This window comes from Chenopodium quinoa, unplaced genomic scaffold (assembly GCF_001683475.1).
Source record: "Chenopodium quinoa cultivar QQ74 unplaced genomic scaffold, ASM168347v1, whole genome shotgun sequence".
Taxonomy (NCBI): domain Eukaryota; kingdom Viridiplantae; phylum Streptophyta; class Magnoliopsida; order Caryophyllales; family Amaranthaceae; genus Chenopodium; species Chenopodium quinoa.
Genome location: NW_018742770.1, coordinates 4,394,310 through 4,408,159, shown reverse-complemented (window position 1 = coordinate 4,408,159; position 13,850 = coordinate 4,394,310). Strand labels below are relative to the sequence as shown.

Genomic DNA, 13,850 nt, shown 5'->3' with positions numbered 1-13,850 from the left:
CACATTGGTGGGAAATGAGAGTTTTACTCTCTTTATAATATAGAGAGTGGGCTAAAGGGGTGTGGCCCTTGGGCTACCCACATTTTGTGGAGAGGGAGGACCTATATGGTAAACCATCTATCACACACACGCGGGCCGGGCCGGGTTGGGTTGGGTCGGGTCGGGTTTATTAAATAAACTTATTTTTTGGACAAGGCTAATTGCGTGATTAGTTCCTTGATTTTTGCTAAACGTTTTTGACTGATTGCATTTGACCGTTTTTATTCAAAACTGATTAATGGAGCGTTAATCATGCAAACGTTTTACCTGATTTTTTGCTAAACGTTTTGCCACGCATTAATCTTCTGTAACCGTTTTGAACGTTCAACTTATGACCGTTTTAATTGCGTGATTAGTGCCTAATTAAACAGCAGCAGTTACGTTGCAATTTTTCCTATAAAAGGCGTGTTGATTTCCTGTTTTTGATACACAAAAAAATACGAACAGCAATCTTCTTCTCCTCTCTATTTTTCCTCACAAAAACAAAACCCTCGAGCAGTTTCTTTTCTTTTTGGGTGTTTAGTTGCCCGGTGGTTTTGTGCAGTTCCACCGGTATAATTTCAATAGAGAAAGGCTGTTTTATCCTGGGGAACATCCGGTTTAGTACGAACTGCTTGCACCATTTCAGGGCAGTGCCGTGAATGTTCTAAAGAAAGCGACATAGTCCGCGACTCAGTCTATTTTTCGGTAACTTTGTTCTTACTGTTTTTGTTCCCGCAGTTCCGTTTATAACAGATTTAATATATTGATTGTTTTCATACTTGTATAAGAGCATGGCCAAGCATTAAAAAACATTTGATATAACTACTAGGACTTATATATGAGTATGAAACAGTTTACGAGTATGTATTAAGTCATCCTAGTTGCCAATGGCCACAAGGACTAAAGTTTAAGCATTGACAACTAACAATTTGGCATTAACTTAAAATAGTAGTACGAGTAGTTGAACAAACCGAAGTGCAATGGATTATCAATTAAGTATACTTAGTAAGAAGGGTTTCCTATGTCAAATGTTGGAATATTTCCAAGAAGTTTCATCCAATATTGGATTAACATTTTATGTACTTCCTAATTTATTGTGTTTTTTTTTTCTTTTCATTTTTGACTTTTTTTTATATATCTCTAATCAGAAGGTTTTACGTGAGTCTGTTTCACATGAGTCTAGTTTATAGCGCCCCCTTATCACAAACCGCAACACCTGCGGCTACGCAAAACCCAGAATCAGCCACCCCTCCTCCACGCCGGTGATGATACCGCATTTTCGACCTACCCACTCCCATCACCGTCCCTCTTCCCCCTAAACCACCACCTCAATATTCCCCCGGTGGTGCTAAAATATTTGACAATGACGTCATTGTCATAAATTGATGGACCCAGTTTGAATTTAGGATTTCAATTACTCAAATTCATTAATTTAGGATTACATTGATGAAGAACAATGAATGATAGAGAACGTACTTATGCTGAGCAGCGATTGTTGGTGGACTCTCTTGATCGCCATTGTTGTAGAGCTCAGATAATCATATAAGAGAGAGAGGTGAGAGAAACAAGGATCAGATAATGTTAGGAATATAGGAAAATATATTATTGTGATATATTTTCCATATAGATGTTATGATATTATATTTAGGATAATAATATATCTTAACATAAAATAAACCTAAATATATTATTCTCTTAAATGATATATACGGAAAATATATCACACATATATTTTCCGATGATCAAGGGAAGTTGGTGGAGTTCGATCTTTGAGTTCCCCTCTTTCAAATATTCTGATCAATTTTGTCTAATATCTAACTATAATAATCTGGTTTCTGACACTTTTAATCTAAAATCTGATAATTATTATTATAATCTAATTTCTCACAATTAAAACCTAATATCTAACACTTATAATATAATCTAGGATAATTATAATCTCATATCCAACCATTGTTATCTACTTATCTAATTCCTGACACTTTTAATCTAATATCTGATATTTATAAGTTAATATATGACCATTATTATCTAAATTCTGACAATTAAGAATTTTATTTTTTTTATTGTTTGTATGACCGGACTCACGTGAATTCGTTCTACACAATACTTTTCCATCTCTAATAGCTATGTATAATGTCTTTCTTTCTTAATTTATGTTAATTGGGGCATAAAAAGTGATATAAATTTTACAACATTTAATCTCTTAGATAACATCTTATAAAATTTTAAGTAGATAATTTGATTGCAAATTTAAAATACGCTCATGACATATTTCATAATTTGAATTATATTCCACCCACCATCCATAATTTCGACCCTAAGCCATCGCACACTATCTCTTATTCTTCCTACTTCCCTAGCTTTGTAGGCTTGTAGCTCAACAGTTCAACAATTGAAGACCACAACCATACTGCCATCGCCTCATCAATTAATCCACCCCTACCCTTCACTATCAACCACCACCAATCCCTCCTCCTCAGCCTTCTCCCATCCCAATTTATAACCCTTTTCGGGTGTTTTTTTTTTTTTTTTTGACATTGAGAATAAAGAAAGAAAATAAAAAAACAAGCAACTTAAAAGGACAAAAAAAGACACTCCCGAACACAAGCCTTTCCAGCCAACCAGTGTGCAGGGGACACCGATTTCCTTGGAGCCTTTCGGGTGGTTGAATATAGTCCAAATGTTCATTTTTATTACTAGTAGCAATATAGATATTAAAAAATATGGATTTGCTACATTATACTACATCCGTTAATTGTTATGTGTAACTTTAGGGTATTATTTGTAAGAAATAAAATATTCCAAATTATTACTTAAACCTAATGTAAAAAGCCCAATGGTAAGTCATCATATGAATCCTAAGCTAAATGTCAACCTTAACCATACTACAAGAATATCCAATCCCTTAACATTGCTTCCAAGGTATTTCACTTATTCCCCCCATCCCTTGCTTCACACTTTCAAACTCTCAAAAGTAAAACACCCTTTACATGATTCCACAAATACACACATATCACATCAACATTCCCATGATCAAACTCTATCATTCTCCCCACATACCTTGGAATCCAACCTTCTTTCAATCATGCCATTTTCATTCTCTCCCTCCACCCCTATAATACAAAGATAGAAACTTCCCTCAATTGTTGGATCAACTTCCCATTTTTCCATCTCTTACCACTTAAGTAACACCTAATCATTTACTTTGTATTTTTTTATCGATAAACAAAAGACGTCCTATCAGACCGAAACCTATAAACAATTCCCACATGGTACTTAAGAAAGCTTCAAGGAAGATAAAATCAATGATCACCAAACCCTTTAAAAACCCCCCAAAATCATCATTTTCATTTGCACCACCTCCCTTTTTCTTTCCCGTTCCTCCTCAACAACCCGTACAACCCGTACAAACTTCGTCATCTTCAACAATGGCGGTTCATCACAGAAATCAACCATTTCTATTCCCAAAAACAGAGTCCTCTGTTCTTCCAGACCCTTCCACTTTCTTCTCCCCTGAACTTCTCTCCTCCCCTCTTCCCACAAACTCTTTCTTCCAAAACTTCGTCCTCAAAAATGGCGATCAATCTGAATACATCCACCCTTACCTCATCCGTCTTTCTCTCTCCTCACTTTCTCTCTCATACCCTTCTCGATTCGCCAACAATTCCTTCATTTACCAGGTTTTCAACGCTGATTTCACAGTTTCTGCAGCAAATAACCCAGATTCAAATACCCCACATAAAATTTCATCGTTTAGTGATCTTAGTGTAACTGTGGATTTCCCCTCTTCAAATCTCCGGTTTTTCCTTGTTCGAGGAAGCCCTTTTGTTACTTGTTCTGTTTCAGGAGGTATATCTCTTAAATTCTCCACAATTCATGCGATTTTATCGTTTAATTCGTATAATTCTAATACTAAGTTTATTGTTAAGCTTAATAATAATCAAACTTGGGCAATTTACTCTTCTTCACCTATTAACCTAACCCATGATTTGTCTAATATTGTTTCTGATTCGTTTTCGGGTATTATCCGGTTTGCGGCTTTACCCGATTCGAACCCGAAATTCGAGTCGATTCTTGATAGGTTTAGTTCTTGTTATCCTGTTAGTGGTGATGCTGTGTTGAATGAACCATTTTGTGTGAATTATAGATGGGAAAAAAGAGGGAGGGGTGATTTGTTAATGCTTGCTCATCCTTTGCATCTTAAGTTGTTAAATAGGGATAATGTTGTTGTTTTGGATGATTTGAAGTATAAAAGTATTGATGGTGATCTTGTTGGTGTTGTTGGGGATTCCTGGTTGATGAGGACTCAACCAGTATCGGTTACTTGGCATTCAATTAATGGTGTTAAGGAGGAGTCATATGATGAGATTATCTCAGCTCTTTCCAATGATGTTAAGGGTTTGAATTCGAGCTCAATTTCGACAACTTCCTCGTATTTTTATGGGAAGTTGGTTGCTCGAGCTGCTAGAATGGCTTTGATTGCTGAGGAAGTTTGTTATCCTGATGCAATTCCTGTGGTTAGGAAGTACTTGAAGGAAACAATTGAGCCTTGGTTAGATGGGACTTTTAATGGGAATGGGTTTTTGTATGATGGAAAATGGGGTGGAATGGTTACTAAACAAGGGTCAAATGATTCTGGGGCTGATTTCGGGTTTGGAATTTTTAATGATCATCATTACCATTTGGGGTACTTTATTTATGGAATTGCTGTTCTTGCTAAGATTGATCCTGCTTGGGGGAGGAAGTACAGGCCTCAGGCTTATTCAATGATGGCTGATTTTATGAGTTTGAGTAGACGAGCAAATTCGCAATATACTCGTTTGAGATGTTTTGACTTGTATAAGCTGCATTCTTGGGCTGGTGGGCTGACAGAATTTGCTGATGGGAGGAATCAGGAAAGCACAAGTGAGGCAGTGAATGCCTACTATTCTGCAGCTTTGATGGGGTTGGCTTATGGGGATGCCCATCTTGTTTCTGTTGGTTCATCTCTTGTAGCAATGGAGATGCAAGCAGCGCAAACATGGTGGCATGTAAGAGAAGGAGAGGGAATATATGAGGACATCTTTTGCAGTGAGAATAAGGTGGTGGGTGTTCTGTGGGCTAATAAGAGGGACAGTGGACTTTGGTTTGCACCACCCGCATGGAAGGAATGTAGACTCGGAATTCAAGTCCTTCCAATACTGCCTATTACTGAGGCTTTGTTTCCTGATGTGAGCTTTGTGAAAGATCTTGTGAACTGGACATTGCCGGCTTTAGAAAGGGACGGAGTGGGAGAAGGATGGAAGGGGTTTGTCTATACTTTGGAAGGGCTATACAATAAGGAGAGCGCCCTAGAGAAAATAAGAAACTTGCAAGGTTTCGATGATGGCAACTCCCTCTCCAATCTTCTCTGGTGGATTCACAGCAGGGGTGATGATGAAGATGGGTACCTTGGAATGGGAAGTCATTGTTGGTTTGGCCACTATTATCACTAATTATGTTATATCAGGTCTGTTTAAACTGCATATCTATTAGTTATGATGGATTGCTTCATCTGTTGGTTGTTTACATCTTATATTTACTTGAGCAATGGTGATATGTTGGTAGCAATGTAGCATAGTGTTCTGTTGAATCAATAATAATGTATCATTTTAGGCTTGATCACCAGGCAAACCGCTCTTGAAACTTGTTGCCGTGTATTTGCTGCCTGTGAGCCATTTGCAGTTTCTTATCATCTGTGCTTTGAATGTATTGTGTACAGTTATACACATTAGAAAATATACGAAGTTTTTACTGTATCCAATATTTGCACACTGTAATACTTATCCTGGTTTTTTTTTACCCAATTCTCATTGTTTGCTACGGAGTAATTGCTAAAAAAACACAATATTTTGATTTTGATAGTTTAAAATCTTTCTCATATGCTCGACGAATATGACAATACTATGAAATTTCTTTGAGTCTGAAATGAATTTAGAATCCATACTTAAACTCTTCTCAACACAAGGAAATGAAAAATAATGAATAACAATAACAACAACAATAATATATATACTACGTATATAATAGCATTACGTAATTTGGTTAATCGTAAAGCCAAGTAGAGCAAAATCATGACAATATTCATATACATCTAGATGTACCATTCAACCAGACAACCACAATTTTTTGCTCGATTTATTCATTTGTATATAACGTATGCAGCAGAGTTATGGACTAATAAACTGAACAAAAAAACAATGTGAATGTAGTGTCGTGTGAGTGGTACACCCAAATGTATAATAGACCACGTTAAGTCAATCTATGCCAAAACTCATAAGTCATTATACCCTGTAATTGATTTCAAGCGCTGACAAACCAAAGTCTTAGTATGGGAAGAACAGAGCACATGAACATGGGTGATGAAATTGATCATCATCATCTTCGTCAACTTGAAGACATTCCTACACCAGCTAAGACGGGGTAATGTATATATTTTTCTTATACTATGATCATGTAATCATATATTGTATCGTCCTAACATTATCTTAATTAATAACTAATTATATTTATATTTTCTCTCTCCTAACACTCATGAAGTTGCTCCCACGTTTGTTAGCGCTAATTTTGGCTAATCAATTTTATTTTTGTCATTCAGAATGCTCCTTTCAATTGGGAATTGTGAAAATATACATCTGTATTTACTCTGCATTTTCTCTATTTAGAAACCCTCTAAATAAAGAACAAGGTAATTATTTCTTTTGTATTTTTTTCTGAGTATCTTAATTTTGTTCTTTGAGCTATTTTTTCAATTAAAGTTGGCTTCTTTTTTTTTTAATTTTTTTTTTATAATTATTATTGTTTTAGGGAGTTTAGTTTTATGCAGTTAAATTGGGTTCTTCTGGGAAAATTATAATGTGGGTAACTGGGTGTTGTCCTATGATTATGGTTTGCTATATTTTGGGGTAATATTCTCTGTTTGGTGATCCGGGTTTTTCTCATTTTGAGCAATTTCTGCTAATATTGGATTTTTGTGTTTTTTCTTTGAAGAAAAAAAAAAAGAAAAGAAAAAAAAAGGTTGATCTTGTTGATTTTGTATTATTGAATTTGAATTAAGGGGAATTAAAAAGGGTTTTTAATTGGTTGAATTGAATTTCTTGCTGAGTGAATTGACTTTCTTGCTGCAAAATTTTTTCAGTTTTTGTGGCTGAGTGAATTTTTAAATTTTTGGAAAAAAAAATTAGGGTTCTTGAGGATCTTGGCAATTTGATTAATGCATGAGAATTCTGGATATTTGCAGTGCATTAGGTTTCACATAAAATTGGCATTTTTGGTGGGAATTTGAAGGAGAATATTGGAGGTTTGTAAAGTTAGGCAAAATTGGGATGTTTGTATGAATTTACATGCTTACATGTTGTAGGGAAGGAGTAATCTAGGAAAAGATTAGATGGCTTCATCTCCAGATTCTCAACCTGAAAGCCCTCCATCTACTACACTAACTCCTGTCCTTACAAAATTATTACCACCTGTTGAATCACCTCCGAATGTTGTTCCATCTGCTCCCCCTCCTGCCAATAATCCTCCACCACCATCGCCGCCAACTTCCCCTCCACCAGTTGCCACTACACCGCCACGCTCACCACCCCCTGCACCAGGCTCACCGCCTTTGTCTCCACCACCATCTTCTCCCCCGCCCTCATCCGCACCTGTTAACTCTTCTCCACCGGCCTCTTCCCCACCTCCTATTGTAACTCCTGCACAGTCTCCCCCGGTTGCTCTGCAACCACCACCTTCTCCATCCCCCCCAGCTCCTCCTGGCTCACCTTCAGAGTCTTCTCCACCAGATACTTTTGTTCCTCCTCCTCCTGTGGACTCTTCATCTCCTCCAGTGCCACCCGAGTCCACTCTTTCCCCACCTGTATCTCCAAGTGACTCTTCTACGCCTTCTAGATCAGTACCAAGACCAGCAACAGAATCTGGAAGTACTGCCTCAATTTCTCCAGTGAATTCCTCTGCTAGTCCCTCTCCTGGTAATGATGCAACAGTTAAGACAGGAATAGCCATTGGGATTGTGGCAGCTGTTTTCATCATAGGCTTTTTTATGGCCATTGTGTGCTTGCGAAGGCGGAAAAAAAGACACATACGACATAATTCTGTGTACATGTTGCCATCCCCATATGCCTCTTCACAAACATCAGGTAACACTTATGTAGTTATGTTTAAAATTGTATTCTGATTAAAATCATAAACTTGGCTGCATAGAAAATTTCAAATTGCCAACATTAAGTCAAATATGAATCACTTGTTATAGCTGGTAACCTGATCTGGTTTATGCAATTTACCAACTTCATTCATACAGATACTGCATGTGGCTGATTAGCCTGATAATGGAGGTTTAAGAAATTGTATGATTACTGACATACAAATTTAAACCCCCTGCCCAATTATATCACCTATGTTTATAACTTAGTCAAAACATGAACCTGAAAATTGGTGTACTGTGCTGTATTGATTAAACATGAACCTGAAAATTGGTGTACTGCTCTGTATTGATCATCAGTAGCATCCATACCTTACCCCCCAACCCCCTGACTGAAAATATGAATTCGAAACCAAAACGTACACTATGTATGCTTTAGCCTGCATGTGCATACATAATGAACAGCTTACTTTGTATTTCCAGGCACCTCTTTTATGAAACCAAGTGATGGTGGTGGTGGTGATTATATAAATTCATCACCAGATACTGGTGGAATAGGCAACTCAAAAACATGGTTTTCTTACGAGGAGTTGCATGCTGCCTCGAATGGGTTTGCTGCACAAAATATTTTGGGGGCTGGTGGATTTGGATGCGTGTATAAAGGTTGTTTGCAAGATGGCACAGAAGTAGCTATAAAAAAGTTGAAAGATAACAGTGGGCAAGGAGATCGTGAGTTTAAAGCGGAGGTTGAAATTATCAGCCGTGTGCACCATCGCTATTTGGTTTCTCTTGTGGGTTATTGCATCACTGATTTTCAAAGATTGCTCGTCTATGAATTTGTTGCAAATGGCACCCTTCATTACCACCTCCACAGTAAGTTTATTATTAAGAATTGAGACGCTTTGCTCTATAAATGTAATACACATGCCAATGTGTCTTGACTGTCACTCATTCCTTGTCTGCATGTCAAGTATACATAGGTAGTGGGTAAAACGTCACAGAACCTAATAAGATACTAAAAATCATGTCTGCAGTTTGATACTTAACTCCGTCAATCTCTTAAGTAAAGACAGTTAATTGACATCTGCTTGCTTATGGCTTTTCCAGATTCTAATAAACCATTTATGCCATGGAGCCTCCGAGTCAGGGTTGCTTGTGGTTCTGCTAAGGGAATTGCATATCTCCATGAAGATTGTAATGCATGGAAATCTTTTTTTGTTTTGACTTGTTCTTATACCTTTATTCTTGATGTTTCTAATGCAATCTCTTATATTTTTCCCTGTCTTTTGTCACCAGGTCATCCAAGGATCATTCACAGGGATATTAAAACTGCTAACATCCTTATAGACAACAACTTCGATGCTAAGGTACACCCTTTCATGTGTAATGACTGTCACATTTCAAAGGAAACACTGTGACTTACAATTACACTAATGTATTTACTACATATTTAATCAATTAAGATTAACATAGGCTGATATTCTTACATTTTGCCTCTTTTGATACTCAAATTGTTGGTTCAAATAAAGTCCTTGTCTTTGACAGTGGTTTACTGATGCGAACAGGTAGCTGACTTTGGGCTGGCAAAAATAGCACAAGAGTTGGAATGCAACACACATGTATCTACTCGTGTCATGGGAACTTTTGGGTGGGTAGTTTTTCAGTTTATTCTGTTTTCGCCATGGTAGCAAGTCAGTAGTTTCCATAAGACCAGTTTTACTCTATATTCTGCTCTATATATAAGCTGAAACATTGCAAATATCATCTGGCAGTATATTACGGCTTTGTACATGTCTAATTGTTTGTCATATATGGCTTCTTTGCAGCTACATGGCACCTGAATATGCATCGAGTGGCAAGTTGACTGAAAAGTCTGATGTATTCTCATTCGGAGTAGTGCTTCTAGAGATTATAACAGGACGCAAGCCTGTTGATGAAACCAGGCCACTAGGAGATGAGAGCTTAGTTGAATGGGTGAGTTGGGGTACTAATTTGTAGTAAGAAATCCCTCTTCGTTTAGTCACTGTTCTAATAATTGCTTCACATGTGAATGTGACCATATAGGCTCGACCTTTGATGACTGAGGCGTTGGACAACCAAAACTTTGATGAACTTGCTGACCCAAGATTGCAAGGAAACTATGATAGAGGTGAGATGTTTCGGATGATTGAAGCAGCAGCTGCATGTGCACGGCATTCGGCTGTAAAGAGGCCAAAAATGAGCCAGGTAAAGATTCAAGGAAACATGCCAAAAAGGATACTTTTTTTCCTTAGATAACTGATTTTGTTTATTTTTGCCTTGTTAACTAAATAAGGTGGCAAGAGCATTGGATACAATGAACGAACTATCAGATATATCGAATGGCATGAAACCAGGCCAAAGTGGGATATATGATTCAAGAGAGCAATCAGCACAAATCAGAATGTTCCAAAGGATGGCATTCGGAAGCCAAGAATTCAGTTCAGAACAGAATAACAGCCACAGTAGCCGTTCAAGTGGAGGGAGAAGTGGAATAGCTAGGGGCAGAAGTGGACAGGTCTAAGTTACAAATGTGAAATTGTTTAGTTTATAAATCATCATCTCGTATCTGGTGGAGATAGATACTTGATGCATGCTTATAAGGAACGGCGAGTCTATCCCCTTGAACTCGATAACATATGGGGATGGGGCGAAAGGATGTGAAAGTCTAACTGGCTAATACAAGAGGGGGGGTGAATTGTATTTGAGGTGAAATCTAAAAACTTTTTGCGGAATTTAACTAAATGAAATAGTGACGAGAGAAGATATAGGCTTTTCTAAATTTCCACTAAGTAATCAAACTCTTTACAAGTGAAGATTCAAACCCGTTAACAAGTTCCACAAATTAGGAACTTGTTCCCAACTCTCACAGAAGACTTCAGCAACGAAGCTTCCTTGACCTCACTTTACAAACTCACAATCCCAACCCCTAAGTACTTGAATACAATCTGTGATTACAAATACCTATTGCACTCAAGAATATATGAAGGAAAATAACTCTCTTTATGTTATTAGATGGCTACTGGAATTTTTATGCTCAAGAGTTATATCTTTCTGAGATAGTTTGCATGAGTATTTATAGAGAAGGCTTAGTCATTAACCTCCACCATAATCACGTCCACATGTCAACAACCCACTAACAACTTGTGGAGTTATCTTGACAGATTGTGATCATGAAGAGGTTTCCTAGCCTTATCTAATTAAACCACTATCCTAACAACTTGATAACCATTAGCCGTATAAAAGATTTTCTCACAGAAAAACCACTTGCTAACTTTATCAAATATTTTATTTAAAAGATTATCAAAAGTTTGTTTAAAAAGATTTTATTTGAAAAGATAAATTTATTATTTATTAAAACAACTAGATAATTATCTTCGATAATTATCTTTATTAAAACTTTTACAAATTATCTTTTCTTTAAGAAATTATCTTTTAAAACTAACTTTTATTCCAGTAGTCTTTAACATAAGTCATTGAGTTCCTTTCCGACTTTATATTATTGAGTGCTCACAATTAAAACTAGAACGTGAGATTTGCACGAGGCTTTTTAAAGAATGCTACTCCGCATCCAAGTTCCTACTCCGGAACGAACTTTGCTTGAATCCTTTATTCACCAAAGACTCAAAACATTCATTAGTCGAGTTTGTCAATTTGTCCATCAAAATCAAAAGGCTCAACAAATTCCCCCTTTTTGATGATGACAAACATTGACAAACTTAAGTAAATAAAATCATCCAGGCATGCAACAGAAATTTAAAGTAAGACATGAAAACAAAAAAAAACAGAGTAATTAAAGAACTTAAAAAAAAGCTAAAAAGTATTTATTTTAAAAAGACTGAGCAAAAGAGAAAAAATTAACAAAGACTTTAAAATCTTAGAAAAAGTTTAAAAACTTAGATTACTAGGACTTTATTAACTTAGAAAAGTTTGTACCTTCGATGTGTGAGTTCCTTGGTAAACACTTTAGCCGCCATGAAGTTTGTCTTTTCCCCCTTTTGGCATTATCAAAAGATTGAAAAAAAACATTTTGCTATACTCCCACTAGACTACGTAGGGAATAGTGAGCTCAAATAATGCAAGGCAAAAATAAGTTAGGTACCAAATTATCAGCAAACACACACAATCATATGAAAAATACGAGCCAAGTTCCGATTTAGGAAATAGAAGAGGAACATAGAGAATGTAGCAAAGGATAAAGGCGTACAAACCAAAGTTCAGAGAGATTAAACAAGACCAAAATAAAATTGTTCAACATATGAAATTAGAATAAGTGCAATCAAGGATTTAAGAGGCTGCATTGGTAGGATCAAGGGTTGGATTTGTGGGATCAATAGAGTCTTCCTCGACTTCCTCAAAGGCTACTTTGTTGATAGTTTCCAAGATCTCCTTGTTGCCTTCACTAAACTTGCCTTCAGCCTGTGCAAGCTTTGCCTCCACGCCTGCAAATCCGGTTGCTTGAGATTCTGCCAGAGCCTGCACTTGGCCTTTAAGAGAAAGCAGTTCCGAGGCCATTTCCTCCAGTTTCTTGCTCACCAGAGTAGTCAACTTCTCCATATCTGCTTGAACCTGTTGAAAATCATAAACAGACACACGAGTTCCAGAGAAAGCAGCAAAGCCAGTAGGCTGAAATGGAGGAGGAGAAGGTGAATGAGAAGGCTGCCTAGTAGGTGAGACAGGAATAGAAGAGGGTTCAGTGGAAGAGGGAACTTGGGTAGGTTTGAAGGTGGAATCAGATTTGTCTGAGGAGCTGATGGTTTCTACAGTCACAGGGTGTGTAGTAGAAAGGGCAGGCTTGACCACATTCCTCTTACTCCTTCTAAGGCCCCCTGTAAACACAGGAATGACAGGTGGTCCAGCTGTGCTCTCAGAGTCTGTGGTATGTTCCCTCTCACTTTGATCAGTTCCCTGCCCCTCATGTAAGTCAGATTGTCGAGCTTCCCCCTCAGAAACTTCCATATGTTCCCCCTCAGAATCTTCCTGTTTTTCTCCTTGCACATCTCCCTCAAGTATTTTTTCTTTGTTTTTCTCTCCGTTAGAACTTTTTTCTTCTTCCTTATCTCCCTCAGAATCACTGGAGGTGGTAGCACCCTCACTAGCCTCCTCACTACCCTGGTCACTGCTTGCATCACATTCTTCCTTAGCTTCTTTCCCTTTCCCTTTCTTTTTCTCCCCTCCTTTCCGAGGCACAAAACATACTTTGCCATTTGTAAGCCTAAGACTCAGTCTAAGTAATGATTGTTCAGAGAGGATATTATCGGGTTTGAGATATGTTGGGGATTCACATTCAACATCAATACCAAAAGATTTGAACAACACAGTAAGGAAAGAGCCATATGGAATTGTGGTCTTTTGAGCATAAAAATTCAAGTGTTCAATCATTAGAGCAGGGAAATTAATCTGTATTTTGCATGCAAGACAGAATATGAGGGAGGCATCCAAGAGTGATACGGTACTCCGTTTTTGTAAACGGGGTACTATACCCTTCCAGGTGAAGGTAAACAGTAGCTTATGAAGGGGTGTTAGGGCATGATGGTGAGTAGTTTTCACTTTCGGATTTCCTCCAATAAATTGAAGGATTTTGCATTCATCATTATGGCCAATGTTTACAGATTGTTTGTGCTTTAAATAAGAACAATAGCCTTTAACA

General features: G+C 37.3%; 2 protein-coding genes across 2 annotated transcripts; both read left to right on the top strand.

Annotated features, from left to right (window-relative positions):
• The first annotated feature begins 3,042 nt into the window (after window positions 1-3,042).
• Window positions 3,043-5,799, top strand: LOC110724860 (probable endo-1,3(4)-beta-glucanase ARB_01444). Its single transcript, XM_021904351.1, has one exon. The coding sequence runs from the start codon at window positions 3,294-3,296 to the stop codon at window positions 5,496-5,498; it is 2,205 nt and encodes a 734-aa protein (XP_021760043.1). The 5' UTR covers window positions 3,043-3,293; the 3' UTR covers window positions 5,499-5,799.
• Window positions 5,800-5,891: 92 nt separating this feature from the next.
• On the top strand, window positions 5,892-10,929 carry LOC110724861 (proline-rich receptor-like protein kinase PERK8). The gene is made up of 9 exons (XM_021904353.1): window positions 5,892-6,730; window positions 7,283-8,180; window positions 8,666-9,055; window positions 9,290-9,376; window positions 9,479-9,549; window positions 9,748-9,830; window positions 10,009-10,156; window positions 10,247-10,408; window positions 10,497-10,929. Exons 2-9 carry the CDS (start codon window positions 7,430-7,432, stop codon window positions 10,722-10,724), a joined length of 1,920 nt encoding a protein of 639 aa, XP_021760045.1. The 5' UTR covers window positions 5,892-6,730; window positions 7,283-7,429; the 3' UTR covers window positions 10,725-10,929.
• The last annotated feature ends 2,921 nt before the right edge of the window (window positions 10,930-13,850 follow it).

Bases quoted from the DNA above. Each gene is read 5' to 3' on its own strand.
- LOC110724860 (XM_021904351.1), top strand. From the start codon at position 3,294: ATGGTACTTAAGAAAGCTTCAAGGAAGATAAAATCAATGATCACCAAA.
- LOC110724861 (XM_021904353.1), top strand. From the start codon at position 7,430: ATGGCTTCATCTCCAGATTCTCAACCTGAAAGCCCTCCATCTACTACA. The intron at 9,056-9,289 runs GTAAGTTTATTA...TGGCTTTTCCAG, and splicing joins CCTTCATTACCACCTCCACA to ATTCTAATAAACCATTTATG. The intron at 10,409-10,496 runs GTAAAGATTCAA...TAACTAAATAAG, and splicing joins AGAGGCCAAAAATGAGCCAG to GTGGCAAGAGCATTGGATAC.